The sequence below is a fragment of the Micromesistius poutassou genome, assembly GCF_964030765.1.
Source record: "Micromesistius poutassou genome assembly, chromosome: 2".
Classification (NCBI taxonomy): Eukaryota; Metazoa; Chordata; class Actinopteri; order Gadiformes; family Gadidae; genus Micromesistius; species Micromesistius poutassou.
The window spans coordinates 2,226,662-2,250,508 of record NC_140272.1 but is presented as its reverse complement, the minus strand read 5'-3'; the positions used below and the strand labels follow the sequence as shown (position 1 = coordinate 2,250,508).

Sequence of the window (23,847 nt, the reverse complement as noted above, 5' to 3'; positions counted from 1 at the left end):
CTTCTTCATCTTCTTCTTCTTCTTCATCTTCTTCTTCTTCTTCTTCATCTTCTTCTTCTTCTTCATCTTCTTCATCTTCTTCTTCTTCTTCATCTTCTTCTTCATCTTCTTCTTCTTCATCTTCTTCTTCATCTTCTTCTTCTTCTTCTTCTTCTTCTTCATCTTCTTCATCTTCTTCTTCATCTTCTTCTTCTTCTTCTTCTTCTTCATCTTCTTCTTCTTCTTCTACTTCTTCTTCTTCTTCTTCTTCTCCTCGGGGTCGAGGCCCGTTAGCTGCGGCGGCAATGAGGCCTGCAGGCCCGAGCCCCCGGCCGGCCCACCGCCTGCCTCTCCTCCTGCTGCTCCTGCTGCAGCTACTGGCCCCGGGGGTGCGGCCCAGCATCCCCCGCCCGGCCGTGGCCGCCAAGCGGGAGATCATCCTGGACGGGGACCTGGTCATCGGGGGCCTGTTCCCCGTGCACGAGAAGGGGAACCGGACGGAGGACTGCGGCAAGATCAACGAGGAGCGGGGCATCCAGAGGCTGGAGGCCATGCTGCTGGCCCTGGACGAGATCAACGCCAACACCCGCATCCTGCCCGGCCTCAAGCTGGGAGCGCACATCCTGGACACCTGCTCCAAGGACACCTACGCTCTGGAGCAGTCCCTGGAGTTTGTCAGGGCGTCCCTGACCAAGGCCCACGAACCCGGGTTCATCTGCCCGGACGGCTCCAACCCCATCCAGAACGACGTTCCTCTGGCCATCTCTGGCGTGATCGGAGGATCCTACAGCGACGTTTCCATTCAGGTGAATGTGCGGGAACCTGTTCCCGATCCACACACTCTCACACCATCGGCGGTCCGGTTCATACATAGTACAACGTCTGCAGCAGGATTGATGTGAAGTGTTTAAAATGCCCGCCTCATTACTGTTAGGACACTAAGTCTCTGTAGTCTTGTTTTAAATTCGCATTAATTTACAACAATGTGTACTAATAGTGTCTTAACGAAAAACAAGTTTATGTTGAATTATCCATTTCGAGAATGTGCTCAAATTTGTATTTGAATATACAAAGGAAAAGGAAAGGACATGCACATGAGGTGATGCCGGAGCACTGTGTGTTTTCTCATACCAATGAGCGTATGAGTGATTGGCAGTGTCTCACACTCCCATCAACGCTGAGCTGAGGGCTCTGCCTTGAGCACCGCAATAAATTGCAGCATTGGTTTGAATAATGATTCATTTGGGAGGGTGGGACATCGTCTGCTTAGCCCGTTCCCTTCATTTGAGCCACCTAAGGAAACTGACCTTTCACACACCTGTGAAGAGTCGCCAAAGGCTTTCCATGTGAGCATGCTTGATTAGAGAGCATTTCTCCGCTGTTACATGTAAGAGAAGGATCATGGGGGGAAAAAATAATTGATACCCACCTTCGCATCTAATAATCTGAGAAGAAACAGAAGTATTCATATCTTTAATATAATATATTATTAATTCCTATTCATATTCATCTTTAATTTTTGATATAACGTGAGAACGTTATGAGAATGGCATTGACCTTTTGATTAAAATATCAAACATTCTCAGTGTATAAAGGAAACTGGTGTTTCTTATCATGGCGAGGGTGAGAGTGAGAGAGAGAGTCAGAGAGAGAGAGAGGGAGAGAGATTGAGTGAGTGAGTGAGTGAGTGAGTGAGTGAGTGAGTGAGTGAGTGAGTGAGTGAGTGAGTGAGTGAGTGAGTGAGTGAGTGAGTGTTATGGGTTTCACTGGTGCTCATTGGAGCCAATTCTGTACGGCAGAATTCGGCAGTTGCAATAGCCTGTTTGATAGCAAAAACAGTCTGATGTTTGTTGATGTTGTTACAGTCTGATGTTTAGTTTGGCTTCACCAGGTCACAAAACCTGTTTCTCTCTATCATCAGATATTAAATGGAAAGGTGGATTTATCCCAAGTGTCAGCCATTAACCAGACATCAACATTGACCTCACACCGCAGCGGAGACCTCGCCTTCAAATTGACTAGAGCCCTCTCTCAAAAAACCGACGTGTCATTTTTAAAAGCCACTTCCATCATTTCACCATGTCGACCATGTCTGTGGCGTTGGACCAATCAGGTCGCACCGTGTAAACCAGAGCAGTACAATGGTGACCCTGTTCCTCTCCAGCGGCCCGTGATGGCTGTGACAGAACGGAGAGCACTTTGGCTTTAGGGACGTGTGAGAAGGAGCGCTGCTGGTTCCCTCCAACCGCCCTGTGAGGCCATCAGCTGCTGCCACGTCTTGAAAGGACACTCCAGTGTTTCTGTAAAGGAGGCTTCCCCGCTTGAATGCATGCTCCTGTCCCTTGGCCCAGGGTCTCTGTCTGCCGGCGGGCCCCTGCTTCCCTGACTCCGGCTGTGTGAGTGGTGCTGAAAGGCCTGCCACTGGAGCGCTTTAGGGCTGGCAATCGGCGCCTTTGTGCACCGCCCCCGAGGTCTTGTTTACGTCGGCTAAAGGATGCGCCACCGGTAGCACCGATGGGCCCCCCCCCCGCAGGGTCGGGGTAGCTCTGGGTGGGTGGGGGGAGGGGGGGGGGGGTCGTTTCCAACCGGTGGGGTCGCACAACCGCTTGGCAAAGGGGGGGTAGGGGAGGGCCGGAGGGGGGCTGGAGGAGGGCCGGAGGGGGGCTGGAGGGGGGCTGGAGGGGGGCTGGAGGAGGGCCGGAGGGGGGCCGGAGGGGGGCTGGAGGGGGGCCGGAGGGGGGCTGGAGGGGGGCTGGAGGAGGGCCGGAGGGGGGCCGGAGGGGGGCTGGAGGGGGGCCGGAGGGGGGCTGGAGGGGGGCTGGAGGAGGGCCGGAGGGGGGCTGGAGGGGGGCCGGAGGGGGGCTGGAGGGGTGGGCAGTGCCACTGGAGTCCCATGCTTTCCTTCCTACGCCCCAGATCAAGCATTTAATAGTGGTTCTTTTTTTAAATGGCTTACAGGTTGTCAGCTTCTCTTGTTTGTTTGTTAAAACTATTGTTTAATGGCTTAGGAATACCATTATTCATCAAAGTTCTGAAGTAATTCGTAAAAAGGAGTGGGGGGTCTGAATCCGCTTTGTACCATCCCACGTATTTATTAAAAGCTGTAAAACAAATTAAAAACAAAATGCTAATTAGACATTTTTTATAAATGATCATACTCCAAGGCGCAGCATGTGTTGAGGCGGGTAGTCCACGGTAACAACGTTGGCTTCTATTTGTATTGAAACGTCTTCAGTGTAAAGGACTTGTAGCTGGGTGTGTTGGATCTCTTACTAGGCCACCCTAAGGAACCGGACCAGGCTCCATGAAGGAGTGTTTGTTCCACAGAGAATCGTCCGCAGCGCGCCAGGAACAGATGACTCGTCCTATCTCACGAGTTAAGGGGGCTTGGTCTCCTTGAAATCGTCTAGCTGCGCCACATGAAGCATCCTTCACGTCGACCCTGTTATGAATGAGCTGGGTGAAAAAAAGAGAAGAAAAAGAGCAGCACAATAGCGTGCCACGCAGACGCCTCCGTTGGCTAATTAGGGCAAGTGAATGTCGCTTAAAAGTGGGAGGAGAGTAGTGTGCAGAAAAAGGTCAGGCAGAGGGAGACAGCCTGCGTGTTTGGTCATTAATAATGCCGACCAAGTGATTTCCAACCCCCTCCATCCTCGCTGGTTGTATTTTTCCTGCCTCTCAGGGTGGCACGGAATACATTAGCATATTCCTTTTGTTCAGAAGTAGTGCTTGCTTTTCAGCGGTGATGCATATGGGAGTGTGTGACAGTAGTGAACCCTTTTTTGTATGCGAGAAAGCCTGACTGTAGTGTTATATATATATATATATATATATATGCTTGTTAAATCTAGACTGAATTGTTTATATTCAGCTATATATATATATATATATATATATATATATACATATTCAGTAAATCAAGTATTGCTTTGTCAAAAAAAGAAAGATAGGAAAGACCTCAGCCGACACTTTTTTGAAATGCGAATGTGAGCTCATAGTTCAACCCTCACCCTCACAATATATGTGTGACTGTATATACATCGAACCAATTATATCACAAGTCACATCAGACGACCGAACGAGGGCAAGCCAGAGAGACAGAAGAAAGACATCCGGAACTGTCCCTTCCTACGCGCCATTCAGTGGGTAGGCAGTACTGCTGGGTTTGAGTGGAGAGCTTAATGGGACACACACACACACACACACACACACACACACACACACACACACACACAGCTCATGACGGACATGGACGTGTCAGTGGCTGCCCATGTTTTCATGTGTTCTCACGTCACATGACTGAGCTGGGCGTGTCCACATCATTTTTTAATAGGACATGAGGTCTCAGCGGTCATGCACTTGTGTCAGGTAATTCAACCAGGGGTCGTAGATACATTGTTTTTAATATTCTCTTTGGTTGGAAGTATCGGGAGATACGTGCTGATGAGCTTCTCCTTGGGTCAGTGGATGACCGTCTACAGACCCACATCGGGTGTTTCTCCGTGCTCGAGAGTAGACATAAAAATCGGATGAATAAATATTTCTGGGTTCCGAGATTAGCGACCAGGGTTCCGTAAAATTTTCCCTTATATTCTTCCAGCGCCGCACAAAGCAAATGAAAAAAAATGGAGAAACAAACACACACATGCAATAAAAGTGAGTTTAATAAAGCTGAGTCATCTAAAACGTACAATAATAAAAACAGCGCCAAAATAACTCTACATTATAATATGTTTTCTGACATTGCAGTGAAAGGAAAACACTAGAAATAATTAGATAGACTGCGGCACGTTGGTAGGGACTTGGATATGTCACTGAATAAACGGAGAGAATCAAAATGGGGACGCTCCTCGCGTCGTGACTGCATGGCTTGGACAAAAAGGTATATATTACAGTTAAGATGAAAGAACTCATTTCAAAAGAACAGATTTCCTAGTGCTGTTATGAGTTTCACGGTAGCCTATTACACCTGTGTTGAACAGATCGCTGGGGAGAAAGGGGAAACTAGTTCACAGTGCTTCTGCAGTTAAAAGCAACACGCTCAGGAAGCACACACACACACACACACACACACACACACACAGACTCATTAGATTGAATATCATTAGAAAGCAAAACGCTTGTTGACAACAGAACACAACAATGTTGTGTTGCCAAGATCCTTTGGGGAAAAGACCAGGGGAAGAACTCCTGACCCTTATCAAGAGAGAGCGAGCGAGAGAGAGAGAGAGAGAGAGAGAGAGAGAGAGAGAGAGAGGGAAAAGCAGACAGACAGAGAGAGACACACAGACACCGAGATAGACCGATAGATAGAAAGAGAGAGAGAACCAGAGAGATGGAGACAGAGAGACAGACAAAGAGAGGAGGAGACAGGAGACAGGAGGGGGGGGAACACACACACACACACACAAACACAGACGCACACACAAACCGACAAAGAGAGGCAGCGAGAGAAAGAGAGAGTGTGTGGCTAACAGAGGACCAGTCTGTCACACACTTGAGTGCCATCCTGAAAGGTAAGCTGTCACGGCTTTCACACGTCGCGGTGGTGACGGCTGACGCCATGCTTTCTGAATGGGAGCGGGGAGCTACTACCATGCATGACTTGATGTAGCGGACGATAATGGAGGCCCAGCCGCATATCAAACACTTTGCAGACAAACAACGCGACGCGTCAGTGGGCGCGCGGCAAAACCCAGCTCGACTGTAGGATACTGTCTGGCCAGGGCTGTTAAAGAATGACACAGCATCAAGGCTCATGGAAACACTGTTTGCCGTATCTACTGAGAGCACAACCAGACTTTTGTGGTTTTCAAGTCTGCACGTCTGTCACGTAACACGTTTGAATGTACTGATATTGTCCCTGAAAAGTCATGGGCACAGCAGGTGTTAAATCACATCTCATCTTTAGCATTTGTGAATTGAAGAGCATTAGCAAATAGTGAATTAACAGTAAACTCATGGTCTAGTAAGTGTACTAATGTTTGTTTTTTATAAGGTAAAATTGTTTACGTTCATTCAGGTATTCGTTTTTAAATTATATAATAGGGTTAGGGTTAGGGTTAACCCCAACCCACTAACCCTAACCCTAAGCCATATGCTGTATAATAAGGCTTATTACTGCATTTACAACTGCTAATTAATGGTTAATTAATGTAGCCTCATTGTAAAGTGTTACACAAAAAAATTGGATCTGTTATTCTATAATTGTAATTATTCTCATCAATATTCCCATTATGACAATTAATATGGATTGAATGCGTGTGAACTCGCTGGATACATAAACACATCATCCCAACAAGCCTTTCCTCCACCGACTGTATGCTCTTTAGACCGGTGCCCCGGGGCTCTTTTAAACAGAGCTGTCACAGCGGCTTAAGTACAAGACCGCATTCGAGTTAATGTCACTAATCTCTGAGGCAAGACACAGTCTGTTTGTACTAGATTCTCCATGCTCCTACGACTGTCCCACTTAATGAGCCATGCTGTCTTCTGCACAGAAAAACACTCTTTCTTCAGGGGCTGAAGACCCCTGAATACTTTCACAGGTTACACAGCCAGCCTCTAACATTAAACTGATATCTAACTCTGTCACTCTACCAATATGAAGCTGGGAATTCCCAAAGTACCACTGCAGCGGTACCAAGTCATACATAGTTAGAGGCATGACCCTCACTTTCGTTTAGCTCACACAAATGACTTAAACAATGGTTTAAACCTACCGTACCAAATCCTGAATGCAGCACTTTTAAGTATTTATAAAAGATTATTAGCTATGTTGCATAGTTAATAGTAATTATCCACCTACTTATCTGTTAATAATAACCACAACTGGTAATGTAGTGTTTATTTATGAGTAATAATTAGGGAACAATGTTTATAAATGCTGAATTCAGTAGGAAATCACTTGCATACTGAAAAAAGTGATTTCTTCATGAATGCTTCAAAGTTGCAGTTGTTCCAAAGTTCTACAGAACATAAATAATTATCACTGAAATAAAGAGAAAAAGAATTATGTTAATGAAGGACTTGTTTTTAGACATTTCCTGTATTTGTGGATGATCTACAATCATAAAAGTAAAATAAATAGTATGATATTTAGACTCATCCCCACTGCTGAGGTTCCAACCATAAACAACAACCAAATTAATATATTTGTCTATTAAGGGTTGGCTACAGTATGTTACATAAAAATACTAGTTAAAGCATCATCATATCATACTATGAACCCCACTGATGGCATATTTGTTTAGAGGACCAACCTGCTACTTAACGTTATACTTGTCTGCTTCAAATTTCTCCAGGGGGCCAACTGCTCATCTTATTTCATAGGTCCCTCTTATAAATCTCCAGGTGACCAACCTGCCGCTTACTGTTAAACGTGTCTGCCTCCAATTCTTCTCGGTGGCTGACCTGCCACTTAATGTTACATGTGTTGGTCTCCTATTTCTCCGGGAGGCCACTTAATGTTACATGTGTTGGTCTCCTATTTCTCCGGGAGGCCACTTAATGTTACATGTGTACAGGCATTTTTACGCTGCCATGCCACGCGGTGGGCTTGGCACACGCTGCAATCTCACTGTCTTGCCTGTGTAAAACCGCGGGGGTGTATTCCGCCTTCGTCAAGGAGCCGGTTTTCTTGGTTCATTGGATTAGGCGGGGCTGCGCACGGAGAGCAGACCTCTTTGGAGTCATTTGCATACTCTGAATGTTTCTTTTAGTTTTTATTCATGCCGCTCGCATGCAAGAATGAGAAGACGACATCTGAGCGTAGGCTACAACAAACACGAACGCCAACATATTATTTATTTTGCTGACCACATGTTTTTTATCCAGACGAAAGCCTCGGGAGGAAAGTTCCTCTGCTGCTTAGTTTTTTTTTTATAAGACAAGGCATATTTGGCAGTGTAAAAACGACTTTTGTCTCATATTTCTCCAGGAGGCCACTTAATGTGTTTGTCTCATATATCTCCACTTAATGTTACGTGTTTGTCTCCTAAAGCCCCAGGTGGCCAATAGTCCTCTTAATGTTACATGTTTGTCTTATATTTCTCCACTTAATGTTACATGTTTGTCTCATATTTCTACACTTAATGTTACATGTTTGTCTCATATTTCTACACTTGATGTTACATGTACAGTATGTCTCATATTTCTACACTTAATGTTACATGTTTCCCCAGGTGGCCAATAGTTGACTTAATGTTACATGTTTGTCTCATATTTCTCCACTTAATGTTACATGTTTGTCTCATATATCTCAGAGTTCACCTAGACTCTACATAGCCATTCAGTCCCTTATTTGTCTGTTGCACTATTGTTTGTTGTATGTCCTGGCACTTGATGAAGACAGTTAATACAGGTTGTATTCATTCATTGTACTTAATTGTGTAGCATGTACTTAATTGTGTTGTGCATGCATGTTGTATAGCATGTACTTAGTTGTGCAGCATCTGCAGTAGCTAACTATCAATGCTGTATACGGGGAATGGGGTTAGCCTGGCGATTGTAGTACTTGCACTTGGTTCTATGAACATCTTTACTGTACCGACGGCGATATATTGTTTCACTTCTTATGACAAATGTACTTATTGTAAGTCGCTTTAGATAAAAGCGTCTGCTAAATGCCCTAAATGTAAACGTAAATATCTCCACTTAATGTTAGATGTTTATCTCATATCTCTCCAGGTGGCCAACCTCCTCCGGCTCTTCCAGATCCCCCAGATCAGCTACGCCTCCACCAGCGCCAAGCTCAGCGACAAGTCCCGCTACGACTACTTCGCCCGCACCGTGCCGCCCGACTTCTACCAGGCCAAGGCCATCGCCGAGATCCTGCGCTACTTCAACTGGACCTACGTGTCCACCGTGGCGTCGGAGGGCGACTACGGCGAGACGGGCATCGACGCCTTCCAGCAGGAGGCCCGCGCCCGCCACATCTGCATCGCCACCTCGGCCAAGGTCAGCCGCTCCATGAGCCCCGTGGGCTACGAGAACGTGATCCGCTCGCTGCAGCAGAAGTCCAACGCCAAGGTGGTGATCGTGTTCACGCGCAGCGAGGACGCCCGCGAGCTGCTGGCGGCGGCCGCCCGCATGAACGTGTCCTTCAGCTGGGTGGCGAGCGACGGCTGGGGCGCGCAGGAGAGCGTGGTGCGCGGCAGCGAGGCGGCGGCCGACGGGGCCTTCACCATCGAGCTGGCGTCCTACCCCATCCGCGAGTTTGAGGACTACTTCACCAAGCTGAACCCCTACACCAACACCCGCAACCCCTGGTTCAAGGAGTTCTGGGAGCACAAGTTCGGCTGCAGCCTGCAGCAGGCGGGCTGCAGCGAGCGCAGCCTCCGGGACGGCGCCTTCGAGCAGGAGTCCAAGATCATGTTCGTGGTGAACGCCGTGTACGCCATGGCGTACGCGCTGCACAACATGAGGCAGGCCGTCTGCCCCAACGCCAGCAAGGTGTGCCACGCCATGAAGCCCGGCAACGGGAGGAAGTTCTACAAGGAGTTCATTTTGAAGACCAAGTTCGAAGGTGAGGCGATGGTTGGGCAGTCGCTCTTTTTCTTTGTCGATTTGGAAAAATTCAAGGGAAGTTACGAAAATACATAAATTTCAGAGAATCCTAGAGCGTTGCACTGTGGTATCAATATAAGAGTGTAAAACCAAAATTACGAATGCAACATCATTGTTCATTGTTTAATTGGGATTTGCCTCAGTGCCACCTAACCGTCCATGCAAAGCAAGTCTATGAATATCTTCATTTACATTTTAGCCATTGTAAAAGTTTAGTTTTTTCAACCCTGTCTCTTTGTGTCGCCAGCCCCTTTCCGACCCGCCGACACGGAGAACATGGTCGGCTTCGACGCCGTCGGCGACAGCATCGGCCGCTACAACATCTTCCACTACCACAAGGAAGACGGCAAGTACACCTACAGGAAGGTGGGCTACTGGGCCCAGGTCCTGACCCTGAACAACAGCCTGGTGTCCTGGCGCGGCCTGGTGCCGCCCACCTCCCAGTGCAGCGACCCCTGCAGGAAGAACGAGGTGAAGAGCATGCAGCCCGGGGAGGTGTGCTGCTGGCTCTGCATCCCCTGCCAGGCCTACCAGTACCTCAGCGACGAGTTCACCTGCGCCGACTGCAGCTTCGGCCAGTGGCCCCTGGCCAACCTGAGCGGCTGCTACGACCTGCCCGAGGAGTACATCCGCTGGGAGGACGCCTGGGCCATCGGCCCCGTCTCCATCTCCTGCCTGGGCATCATCTGCACCCTGTGCGTGGTGGGCCTGTTCTTCAAGAACAACGAGACCCCCGTGGTGAAGGCCAGCGGGCGGGAGCTGTCCTACATCCTGCTGCTAGGGGTGCTGATGTGCTACAGCATGACCTTCATCTACATCGGCAAGCCGTCCACCGCCGTGTGCACGCTGCGCCGCCTGGGCCTGGGCACCTCCTTCGCCGTGTGCTACTCGGCGCTGCTCACCAAGACCAACCGCATCGCCCGCATCTTCAGCGGCGTGAAGGACGGCGCGCAGCGGCCGCGGTTCATCAGCCCCGGCTCCCAGGTGGCCATCTGCGGGGGCCTGATCTCCTGCCAGCTGCTGGTGGTGGTGGTGTGGCTGCTGGTGGAGACGCCGGGCGTGAGGAAGGAGGTGAGCCCCGAGAGGAGGGACGTGGTCACCCTCAAGTGCAACAGCCGGGACTCCAGCATGCTGGTGTCGCTCACCTACAACTGCGTCCTCATCATCCTGTGCACCGTCTACGCCTTCAAGACCCGCAAGTGTCCGGAGAACTTCAACGAGGCCAAGTTCATCGGCTTCACCATGTACACCACCTGCATCATCTGGCTGGCCTTCCAGCCCATCTTCTACGTCACGGCCAGCGACTACAGGGTGAGTGTGGGAATGCTCCTCACATACACGATACAAAGAAAAGAGGTCTGATGTATGTTGTTGGCTTCAGTGATTAGTGCAAATAATGTGGTACAACCATTACATTAGATGGTTGTATCACATTAAAGATGAGCTAAAGTTGTACCTTCTTGAACTCCTATCATTTGTGAACCAAACATGAGGCCTCTGTCATATAAGAGTCAGTTGTGATGGTTTGTTTAGGTCCGCTGCTGCCTCGTTGCTGGGCTTGCATAGGCAGTGGTTTCCTTCTTTTTTAATTGGACTGGTCAAGTCTCCAGCGTTTGACAGCTTATTCCTGAAGGATGTCAAAGGCAAACATAATTAACGCAGAACGACAATGAACAATGAGGATCTACAGCAAGTCAACATGGTCCAACACAACATCCACTTTCCAATAACCAAAAAGGGCGTACGACTTTTTCACCTTGGCTTGATGTATAACAACCATTAACCTTTTGCTTCCAGACCTTTCTGCAACAAAAAAAACATTAAATGGCAGCCCCAGCGAGTTACTGTGGCAAACGGTGTGAACTTTTTATGGGAAGAAAGGAGGAAAGGATGAAATGGAAAAGGAAAGGTTGGGTCTTCAATCTTTCGTTTGGTCATTTTATTGAGGAATGCATTTCAGGAAATGGACATGGAAGACAATGATGTGCTGGATGCTAGTGATGCTAACCATGTACAAGTCAACCTTCCTATTATTGCCTCTAGGAAAACAAACAACTAAGTCTGTATGCCCACTGCTCAGAATTCAATAGATCGTATATGAATATGAATTCAAGTTGATCCTTTGGCAACAAGAATACAGTGCCTCAGTACAGCTCGGGAAAGCAACCTACAGACAAACTAAGTCATTAGAGCTCACTTTCCGATAGCATTTCCGACGTTCAGCATTGAATGCGATCAAAACACATGTAACACGTTTAGAAAGCCAAAAATAGAAGTATGCAAATATACACACATTTGTTTGATGTGTGTGTAGTGTGTGTAGCTGTTGCTGAACAGAGAGCATGTGTAGTCAGTCAGCTTGGCAATGGATGTTGTGTTCCATCAGTTCAACTGTTCCTGTTCAACATACAGGCTTCTGTCAGAAAACACAGGTCACATGTCACAGATTGAAACATTTACTGCAAGAAATGGCAATACACTTTAGATTGGCAGTATGTGTACACTCTTTTTTTTTGGGATCCCTGCTGTAGGGTTTAAAGCATGACATACAGATGTCAGATACAGCATCAAACATATCCACCCACGGTGCAGGTCACATACAATGAAGAGCAGAACCAAAGCAGGTGAAGGCTGGGCTGGAGGCTGGGTCGGAGGCTGGGGTGGTGATGGGAGAATTCCAGCCCAGCACACTAAGCCATGCAGCAACTAGAGCGTCCCGCTAGCGGTAGCTCCGTCCATACATGGATGTCACTAGTACATTCCATTTCATCACCTCCAACCTGTCTCATGAAAGAACGGGGACTCTTTCATGTGACTGGAAGAAAGAACAAAGCCTCGGTAGAGAAACAGCACGCCAGCAATATGCACAAGGAATAATCTGTTTCAGCTGCATACATTCCTGCACGCCTACTATTCCATGTTGATGCTCCAATGAAACAAAACACATACGACGTGTTCTCCGGCAAGTGGAACTAATTGTGTTTAGGCCAGGGCATCACTTTTATCATAGTCAACTGTGAACTGTTTGAATAAAAATGCATCTCTTGCATAACATGAGCGAATAATTGAGAGGGAATGCTTGGGGGAGCCATAGTGTGTAATTGCTTCAAGTTAAAAGAAACAAAATATGCAGGTTATTTTACTGCTGATTTGTCGTACATATATTTCCCTCCCTTTGGCCATCCCACTACAAATGGCTATAACTAAATGGGTGGAGTATATGCAGAACGGGAACATACGTGTTAGTTGTGCCACTCTGGCACAGAAGAAGCACTTTGTGATGCTCCAGAAGAAAATACAGGGCTTTAGGGCTGGATTTTTTTTTTTATCTCTGCAGAGTAGACAACAACAAACAGGGCATAACAATAGGCATGGAGATGATGCACGCTGGAAGTTTCAGACAGCATGTGCCAAGGGCGGATTTGGACGTAGCAGCATACCATTTGTTCTGGATGCACAATAAGATAAATATTCTTTGGCCAGAAGGGGATTTTCCTTTTTTTTCCTCTATTATGATTTTAATGTTGGAAGTCTTGCATAGCATTAATATTCCAAATAACTTCCTTTTTTACTTTCTCTTATTTCCATACTTCCGGATTCGATTTTATGTGTACCCAAGAGAAATCCTTAAGAGATTACGTCTCAGAGTTGTTTACTGAATTAAATTATTGGATTCATTCATAATGTGTGAGCATCTGCTCTGATTAAACTAAAAAGTACTCCATGAGGAGTTGAACTATTTAAGGAAGGCATTAACAATTAATATGGAGAAGAAAAACTTGGAAATAAGTGAATTCCTCGTACACTCAAAACAAGTAATAAAGGAATAGGCCCACACGGTTCATATAAATTCATAATTGAACACGGGTCTGGTGTTCAAACAGAGAATGCAATATCTTCAAAGGATCTGGGCTCTGTTTGCGGAGGCTCCGCCTGTGTTGTCGTGGTGCAGTATATTAAAGAGCGGTTTCATAGCACTCACACAGTTCTGCAAATAGAAACTCGCGGACTGCAGGGGTAACCAGCGGGCTGCGAGGGAAACTCTGCTCAGAAAGACGACCCCAGCAGTCGGTTCACATTAACACTGGCAATCTGACTAATAAGGGTCTGCCGTGCTTAGACAGCCGCCAGGGCTCGTAGCCCGAGTACTGACGTTATTTTGCCCTCTTATTCATGCGTACAGCGCAAATAAGTGTAAGCTAAACTGAACGAACATGTCACCACTAATGAAAGTGCTGAATGGGGAATTATCTCCATGGGTCAGAAGGGCTGGTAGAGTTGTTTTTTAGGTTGACTTTTTACTGCGATGATATTTATAGTGGTGGTTTATATTTTAGGGGTAGAAAGTCGTTAAGTAGTAAAGCTTTTTATCTTAAAAAGGTTCTGCACTTATACGAAAATCCCAAACAAGACACTTGCCAGACATCTCTATAAATGAATAAGTAAATTACTAAATATATGTGTTTACATCACATTACATTTATTCGGTGGATGCGTTTGTCCAAAGCGACTTACAATGAGTACATTCAACCATGAAGATACAACTCTGCAAATTGCAAGGTTCATGTAAAAAAAATATTGCTTCAAGTGCTACATTTTAGAAACAAGGCAAACGTGTTTTAACCTAATGAGGCAGACAGCACCGTCAAGGATCGTTAAGCAAGTTAAGCTATAACTATAGGCTACTGAGCCTTATACTAGCAGTCCTTTATGCAGGATATCTCCAGGAGTCAAAATGCACACTGATTCATGAGCTGTATGTTTATAGTACACATATATATTTAAATTGTATTTCAATTGTATTTCAACTATATAGTGAAACACTTTACAATAAGATTACAATAATTAATCAATTAATAATAGTAATTTACATTATTTAATGCTGTATAATATTAACAGTTAATTTATGGTCTAGTAATCATTTACTAATGTTGTTTGCTAATCATGTTAAGGTAATGGTGTTCATGTTAACTAAGGTATTAATTGATATATAGTTGAATGGGGTTAGGGTTAACCCTAAACTAAATAATGTATAAATAAATACCGTAGTTATCATGAACACAATTAGTAAACGATCAATAGACCATAAGGTCACCGCTCATCAACATAGTTCAATGTTTGTGAATGCGTATTACTGCATTAACTAATGTTAACTCACGATTGTACCCTTAAAGTATTACCGACACACGTGTGATAAACGTATTGAGCGCCTGACGGTTGACGCCGGGAGAGACGCGCCGTTGGCTCGCCGCGCTGACGCGAGTGTGACCGGCCCACAGGTGCAGACCACCACCATGTGCATCTCGGTGAGCCTGAGCGGCTCGGTGGTGCTGGGCTGCCTCTTCGCCCCCAAGGTCCACATCATCCTCTTCCAGCCCCAGAAGAACGTCACCTCGCTCAGGGTCACCGCCAACCGCTTCAGCGCCACCGTGTCCGCCTCCGCCACCGCCTCCGCCACCGCCTCCGCCACCGCCTCCGCCCCGGGCTCCAGCTACTCCAAAGGTACACACACACACACACACACACACACACACACACACACACACACACACACACACACACACACACACACACGCTATGGCACATGCATGCACACACATACACACACACACACACACACACACACACACACACGCACACACACCCCCACACACACACACACACACACACACACACACACACGCTATGGCACATGCATGCACACACGTACACACACACACACACACACACACACACACACACACTCAAAGCCACATACACACACACACTTGCTCGCAGCCACGTACACTCACACACACACACACACAACCACACACACACACCCCCCCCCCCACACACACACACACACACACACACACACACACACACACACACGCTATGGCACATGCATGCACACACATACACACACACACACACACACACACACACACACACTCAAAGCCACATACACACATACACTTGCTCGCAGCCACGTACACACACTCACACACACACACACACACACACACACACACACACACACACACACACATCCTTTGGCGCATACACGCACACAAAAACACTCTTACACAGCGACTCCCATGCACACATCCTCGCTTGCACGCACAGACCCCTACACACACACACACACACACACACACACACACACACACACACACACACGCTCACAGCCGTGTGCACACAAACACACACACATACACACATACACTTTGGCACATGCACAGACTCACACATACTTACACACACACACTTGCTTACACGCACAGACACACACCCCCACACACAGACACGCTCACACACACACACACACACACACACCTACACACACACACACACACACACACACACACACACCAGTTCCCAGCCTTCCATTTACTAAGATCAGATGTGTAAGCCTTCCACACCTCATCAGCTCTGGGGTCCTAGTAGCTGTTGAAACAGAAACACTTTGCCTTCATCAAGAGGGATCCAGGGCACGACGGGAGGCCCTGGTGGTGGAGCGGCAGCCAGCAGCTGTTGGTGGTGGGGAGTGGTGAACAAATGTAGAACAATGTTCAATGATTCAGACCTAAGAGGCCAGGTTGAATGGGAATAAAACGACAATTTACTGAGCAAAGTAAACACTGGGCCAACCAAACAGTCAGCATTTCCCCCTGTCAACCATCCCCCCCCCACCCCCCGCATCTAAATACAAGTTGGCCCTGCTCCATATATAATCAATAAGGGGCGCCTTAATGTACTGTTATTTAACTCCTCCTAACCCCAACGTTGATCATAAAATTGGTCCATTATTGCATTCAGACTTAATTATACATTTATATTCAATCATGGACAAAACAAATATTCCGAAACAACATCCATTCAGCCCCACTGGGTGCAGTCTCATGAGGTCTAATCACTCCCACCTGGTTATGGTCAACCAAGGAAACCTCAAGGGAAACACATTGAAACTGAAACATGATGGCAATGTGATCAACATAATAAACACGATTGATGTAAGCAAAGACAATGGTTATATGATAAAGATTAAACTAATTTGAGGAGACTGAAACATGACGACAATATGATAAACATGAACAAGATTGATATACAGTGTAAGTAAAGACAATGGTTGTATAATAAAGATAAACAAGCATTATATTATAAATAAAGAAAAGCTGATCAACTACATATATAGAAATGTATGATTTATATCAGATTCTCCCTCAATTCTCTTATTTTAAATGAATATTAAATATATATATAGCTTATACAGGCTATCTATATTAAATACACAGTGTGACTAATACAAACATAATATGAATATACATATATAACACATACATAGGGATAAAGATAATTTATTGATTAAAGCCCCTTAAAAATCCCTCCCCAAAAAGCAGACGGAATCACTAATATTAATGCATCTGCAAGTCCTTGCATCACTCACTATTGAAAAAGATACATACAGTACAAGAAGAGTTCCTTCACGATCTGTCACAGGGCAGCTATGAACCATACAAACCCAATTATCCAAACAAACTTACACTGCTTGACAGCAGACACACTTGGGCTTATCGGACACCATCATCGTTGGTTCAGCACATTTCACACGTGTGTCAATGCGTGAAGGTACACATGCTATATTTCTGTATGTCTAACCCAAATCGTCCTTCTGCAGGTTCAGCCTCCAACTATGTACCAGCGGTCTGCAACGGTCGAGAGGTAGTGGACTCTACCACGTCCTCTTTGTGAGCGATCCATTCCCGTCCCCCCCCCCAAACCCCAAGCACAAGAGTTCCCGTTACATTTGAATAATGTCTCTCTATAAGCCAGGCGACCTATGAGAGATAGCCTGCGGTCAACGAGGTACGTTCAACCCTCAAGCTTGTCGTGTAGGCCGACGATGGCGCCAATACATTTTTAAACTGTGAAAGCTTCCTAAAAGAATGTTCAGCAGTGAAAACCGTCCTGTATAGATTTAACATGCCGTGATCTCCTTGGTTTCAAAATATAGTTGTAACGGTTGAATGCATTGCAATTTGTCGTGAGAAGTTTTGTCCGCCGGCTGGCTGGGGAGCCGTCCTTATTTAATACAGAAACAAAATGGTCTTTACGTTGTCGTGAATAGGATCCAAATGCTATTAGACGGATATGACTAAAAGACTATTGAACTACGCTGAGCCATTCCTTTGGAACAAAAAAATGTGAGTAACATTTGTGAAAGTTATCAAACTAGACAACTAAATATTATAATGGACATTGTGTTAATGTAGCCTGTGTAGAGATGTCTGTGAATTTTTGTAATTTATGTAAATAAAAATGTTTTTCTTTTTAATATTAAACCATAAATTATGTTTTGTGTGCACCCGAGTGAGCTTTTGTTTAAACATGCAAGACAAGCCATGATTCCCACTTGGTGAGGACACACCGGCTGTGCACCATCAAGCCAGAGTTTCTCACTAATCTTCCCCGGGAGAAAAGGGAGAGCAAAGCTGACAGGTCTTTGGGAGCTGTAATTGACAATTCACCTTAAAACACTCAAGCATCCAAAGGATTTCCTTAATTCAGTGAAAAAAATGACCAGGTTTAGCATTTAATGACTCAGGCTTTTCATAAATGGCACTACAAACACAACTTATTTCTTCCTCTACATCCACGTCATTATGATGCATTTATTGACAAAGCTTTGAAAAACACACCCCTACGCAGCACACACTCACGAGTTGTTACCCTCTCCGCATCACCAGGGAATGCTACAGCTAAATATATCCGGAAAACTGTAGGCTGAAATCTGTGTAGCGTGAACACGTTTCCTTTATTCGACAAAAAAAAAAGATGAATAACCTGACAACAGTTCAGTCAGAGTGGTTGTTTATAGACTTTTAATTTAGAAAAACATGTGAATAAATCTGTTATTCTGTAGCATGGGGCTCTTCTTGCTGCACGCTCCGTCTCTTCAGGGGAATGATATAGATGCCGTTCTTCACCTCCTTTTGTCTCCACCATCGGCCCAGCCTTGGGAACAACGATAGAAAGGGACATTAGTTCAGCACTGAGCAGAGACCCTTATCCAAGGTAACTCAACCAAGGATGCAGCAAAGGACCACGGGCAGGAATTAAACCCGGGTTGCTGCGACCAGGACTGTGTTTGAATGCGCTCTAACTTAACCAATATGAAGTGAAATCTAATTAAAGCCACACGGTGCATGTCCGGGTTGAGGGCATCTCGCTCGAGGATGCCTACAGGTGGGAATGCCGCCATCGAACCTGGATCTTTTTCATTGGAGAGTACTGGCGTCCAGTGAATAGTGAGATTCTATCGCCACTATTCCATCTCCATCACACCCAGAATGCATTTCCCCCTGAACGCGACGCTACCACGTCATTTACCTGCTGCAGCAGGTAAATGACTCCGCCACGCACTGCATCGTCACGAGCACGGGCTGAACTGAACTTTAAGCTGCACCAGATGACTTATGTTTCAGAACACCCGACGCCGGGGAGGAAAGGTCTCCGAAACGCCTGTAACACCTGCTAAAGGGCAGCCTTCACCTTTTTTATAATCAGCCGAGGAACAACCCGGAAAACAAACAATGGAGTCACAGCAGAGAGCGCCCCATGCCATCCATCACACATTCACATTGAAATGAGTTTAGGATCAATGTCTAATAAAGAGCGTGGAGAGCAGGCCTTCAAAGGGCTTCATAAAAGGCTTGATGTTGATATTGGGGAAATAAGAGGCCTCAAATTTAATGGACTATACAACAAATTACAGTATGGGAAACGGAAATTAAAAGGGGAGCTGTCACGCTTGGCTATTTTCTAATTTACGAGTACTGATTTTGTTCCCCCCCCCCATCACAACACGCATATGAAGCAGTACTATGAAGCAGTACTATAAAAAAAAAAAAAGTATTTCAGTATTGCCCTTCAATTAGGAAACGCTCAACGTGCTCTAGAAACAAGCCAGTGGTCTGATGAAGGGAGCAAGCCAACCATTAGAAGCTGCTCTGAGAGTGGATGCGTCACATCAGTGGAGCCCACAGCAGAAGGCTGCCGGAATAACACCAACAGCTCAGGGGCGGAGCCTCCCAGAGGAGAGCCTCACTCTGATTGGAGCAGACAGGCTGATGGCAGAAGACCACCTCCACTCTAGCTGCGACAACATCTAAAGAATAAGGTGGGTTTGGGGTCAATAGGAAACACTGCGGGGCTAGTTGTGTTCCAATGCATCAAGTTTGTTTGGCAAGAACTCTGCCTAGTCGCAGAAGATAAGTATACATAGTTCTGATGACATTAAGAATAGCTAGATGACGAATTAAGAATAGCAAATTAAGAATAGAGATTATTGTGAGAGTTGTAGGGCAACAGTGTTGCTACTCGTGAGGTGAGACTTGTCACATTCATGCAACCGGTAATTTGAGTCCAAATATGGTCCCTAAGTGATGGAGGGTGAGATCACGTAATGTTGCATCCCAGCCATCTCGTGCCCAGTCGATGGTAAGCACTACACTAATATGCATGGGTAAACGAGAGGAATGTCCCTTAAAAGAGGCTGCGAGGAGGAGAATGGACAGTGCCACCTAGTGGAGCAGTACGTTGATGGTTAGTCTTTAGATCAAATAAATGCATGGAATCTACCTGTGCTCTTGTCCGACGCCCGCCACCAGGAACTTTCCAGAGGCGGAAAACTCCAGGCTGTTGATAAATCCAGGCTAGACGCAAATAAAAGGAAAAATACATACATTAAATACATATTTTATCCAAAGCACCAGCACAAATGTGGACGATCTCCAAAAAAATAAAAGCACTGCTGTTATATAGAACTAGACAGACATTGTTCTAAAGTTATTCTTAACAGCCACTAACTAGCAGGGAGAACGCTTGATGCTAGGAGGGAAGGAGGGAAGGGTCTGGGCTCACCACTGGCACACTGAAGAGAGGATGCAGGGAGCGGAAGCCCTGGCCGCACGCCCACACATGGACCTCAGAGTTGTTGGAGCCTGGCGACAAGACATTGGAGATTGGTTTAAAAACTGGCCCAATATAGCAAAACATGATAAATAGTCTACACTTATTCATCGATCAAATGTGCATCGCTGTCACTTTACTCAATGTTATGACACTATTCCAGGGATGCTGGGATTTATGTGTGTAGTGTAGTGATCAAAGATATAGTGATGTTCGTTTAGAATCGCGCAAATAAATGACAGTACGCTGATCCAACTGAAAGTCTCCATTCCCCCGTTGGGGTGCACCCCAAGTAAGTCATGTGACTCATTTCATTTTAAGCCCTTCTCCCGGATAGAAGGGATTGGCGGGCAAGGAAAGGTTGGTAGTTGTAAACAGTTAGTCCCCATGTGTACATCTAACATATCAGTATATCATATGACTTTGATCCTTCTCCACTCATGGAGGGCCTGAGGTGCTCCTTGTGTAAGTGTGGGCCACAACAACCCCACCTCCCTCAGGGGGCTGCCCTCAACCTCAGTGTGTGTGTGTGTGTGTGTCTGTGTGTCTGTGTGTGTGTGTGTGTGCGTGCGCGCTGAATGAATCTCACAGCCGGAGGCACCTGAGGCTACGGTGTCCGAGTTCTGCAGGGCGGCCACGGACGCCACCCAGTGGGGCTGCTCCAGGCCGTCCTCACCGAAGCTCCCGTGGGCCATCTTCACCGTGCTGAGGGGCTTCTTCTTGTTCACGCTCCACACGGACACAGAGCTGGGGGGCACACACAGAGAGACACACACACACACAGAGACACACACACACACTGAAGGGAAATGGCGAGGGAAGAGACACAAGACTGTAGTATATATTTTGGTGGTAGAGACCGGGTATCAGAACATGCCTTACCCATCATCTGATCCTGTGATCATATGCTCCTCGTTGATCAACTGGATGCAGTCGATTGATCCCCTGCAGGCAAACCCAAGCAACGCAGAGAGCCCGTCAGGTCAATATGTAACATAATACAAGCCTAAAAATAACAATGGATTTATTTCTCCATAGGGGCAGTTTTTATACAAATCAATTTGACTCCAAAACAAGAAAGAAAAAAAATCGTTTTAGTCTCACGAGTCACCAAGGGTCAATGAATGTGGCCCAATAAGGAAGCGACCCGGCTGCAGTATAACGTCTGCTCGGCCTTGTAGGAGGCGCCACTAACCCGTGGCCGTGGAACACCAGCTGGGACTCCTCGGTTATCTTCCAGACCCTCACGGTGTTGTCCCGGCCCCCCGCGGTCACGCAGCGCTCCCGGCTCAGGCAGTCCAGCCCTGTGATGGCGTCCTGGTGCCCAAAGCTGCAACGCACGACCATGACGAGGATGAGGACGGAGGACACGTGACGGCGGACACTGGTCAGCGGCGGGCTTCGGAGCGGAGGGAGATACTCACAGGGTCTCCACGTAGGCGTTTTCGTCCACGTTCCACACCTTGACGGAGCGGTCGTGGGAACCGCTGTAGAGATCGTGGCTTCCCGTCCTGAAGGACAGGGCCTACACGCAAAAAGAGATTCGATACAAGTCTCACGAGGAGCCCTGGTCTATTTTGCACAGCCACAAAGATCAATGATGTTCAAAAGTGAATAAATATATATGCATAAATATTTTAAAAGATGATCACGACAGCTTACCGAGACAGCGCCTCTGTGGCCCTTGAGTCTATATAGTTGTTTACACGTGTCTGGCTCCCAAATGATGATTGCTCTGTTCATGTCTCCACTGGCCTGAAACAGAAAGAGTGGCCAGTCAAATTGAACCGTGGAATCTGCGCAGTGGGCACCGATAAGAGCGTCAGGGCCACCATTATTTTGTTTCTGTAGTAGAGGGTCTTGTCTGAGCAGCCATGGTAGAAACACTCACCAGGTACTTTCCATCGGAGGAGATGGCCATGCACAGGACTTGCGTGGTGTGGCCTCCATGACGAGCCTCCGTCCCCTTCCTTCCACCCTTTATTGTGTGCAGCTTCTTTCCAGTCTCAATGTCCCCTGATAATAACAATATATACACAATTATTGACTTGGCCTATAAAAGCTCTCATCATGGAGGGCATCGTGGCATTTACTCATGTGCATACTCACATTTGATTATAGAGCAGTCTTTAGAACCAGAAAAGATGTACTTTTCATCAGGCGAGATGACCAGACAAGTGACTGGGAGTTGATGTCCTCTTAACAAACGGATCTCAGAGGCGTCTGGTGCCAAGAGCTAACAGTACAAAAAAGGGGGGGGCAACGGTTAACATGTCATCTCCTTCATGGATGTCTCGGAAGTACTCAACCTACCATAGAAACAAGTCATTGGAAGGAGATTCTATGCACTTACATCTTTGGCTATACACCGCTGAAGTTTTCCTTTCTGTTCAAGCTGCAGGGACACATGGTACACAAAATCAAACATTCTACATAGGCTCCAATGTATGAACACATCGAGCAAACGGACAACTGAAACACACTTACAAGCTCATCTTGTAGCCTCCCAGCAACCAATTCAGTCTCAAACGATACTTGTTCCGCCTTTTTTTCCTCTAGGAAGTGGAGACGCAGACACGGGTTTTGAAAGTGGAGATAATACGTCTGACTGCAACAACACGCACTTGACTATATGATAATACGCAATAACATGCACCGAGAACTTACCTTCTTCCCTCAATTGATCGAGATACAACTTCGCCAATCTGAGCTTTTTTTCTTGTGGGGTTTCATCGAATTCGTCCTCCCCTTCTCTTTCGTTTTGCTCTGCAGTGCTGTTTGATGGGGGGGAAAAAAAGCGATACTAAACGAATACATCCAGTCATCGATGACCAGTGACTGTATAACAGTAACAGTTTTATCTTACCTTTCTGTCTCAGAGTCACTGGAAATCTCTTCGTTGTGTTTTGAGTTGGGTTTCTTCGCCCGACTTTTGCTATTGCTTCCCAGGTCTTCATCGTTCTGCAGAAGTATATATATATATATTAAGCTAGATAATACCGCTACAAGTATCCGATCGTTAAACAACCGATTGACAGTTTAAAGTAAAACACCAAAAACCAAATTACAGAAAAGCCAGGTGGCCGTTCTCACTGTGCATGAGCTATACTGCTAATGTGTGCATTTACCTTGCGTTTAGACGCTAAACTGTGTCCTTTCTTGGGAAACGCCGAGTTCCCGGTGTTCTTAATAAAGAACGTAGACGCCATTATAATACACACGAATAAGAGACGAATATACTCAAAACTTTACTGCTGAAATTATTCCAACGAGCCAACGTGAACCCACATGTGTGCTTTTCAACCAAACTATGAACATAGGAAACATGCCTTCGGTCGCAAACGTCGC

The 23,847-nt window shown here is 46.3% G+C and overlaps 2 protein-coding genes across 3 annotated transcripts; one reads left to right on the top strand and one right to left on the bottom strand.

Annotated features, from left to right (window-relative positions):
* Nucleotides 1–284: 284 nt before the first annotated feature.
* Nucleotides 285–17,280, top strand: grm2b (glutamate receptor, metabotropic 2b; the record flags this gene model as incomplete). The annotated part of the gene is made up of 5 exons (XM_084464524.1): nt 285–785; nt 8,668–9,505; nt 9,794–10,857; nt 14,826–15,048; nt 17,207–17,280. 5 exons carry the CDS (start codon nt 285–287, stop codon nt 17,278–17,280), a joined length of 2,700 nt encoding a protein of 899 aa, XP_084320650.1.
* A 1,098-nt stretch (nt 17,281–18,378) lies between these two features.
* Nucleotides 18,379–23,788, bottom strand: rrp9 (ribosomal RNA processing 9, U3 small nucleolar RNA binding protein). Of its 2 annotated transcripts, none has more exons than XM_084464090.1 (15): nt 23,628–23,788; nt 23,366–23,460; nt 23,167–23,273; nt 22,987–23,054; nt 22,853–22,894; nt 22,609–22,735; nt 22,391–22,515; nt 22,162–22,254; nt 21,924–22,024; nt 21,695–21,829; nt 21,382–21,444; nt 21,089–21,246; nt 20,452–20,531; nt 20,170–20,243; nt 18,379–18,543 (listed from the first exon to the last, which is right to left on the bottom strand). In XM_084464090.1, the coding sequence occupies exons 1-15, from the start codon at nt 23,706–23,708 to the stop codon at nt 18,441–18,443; spliced, it is 1,452 nt and encodes a 483-aa protein (XP_084320216.1). In that variant the 5' UTR covers nt 23,709–23,788; the 3' UTR covers nt 18,379–18,440. The 2 variants fall into 2 exon arrangements, with proteins under 2 accessions (XP_084320216.1, XP_084320217.1); XM_084464091.1 differs by having other exon boundaries at nt 18,382–18,543; nt 21,101–21,246.
* Nucleotides 23,789–23,847: the final 59 nt, after the last annotated feature.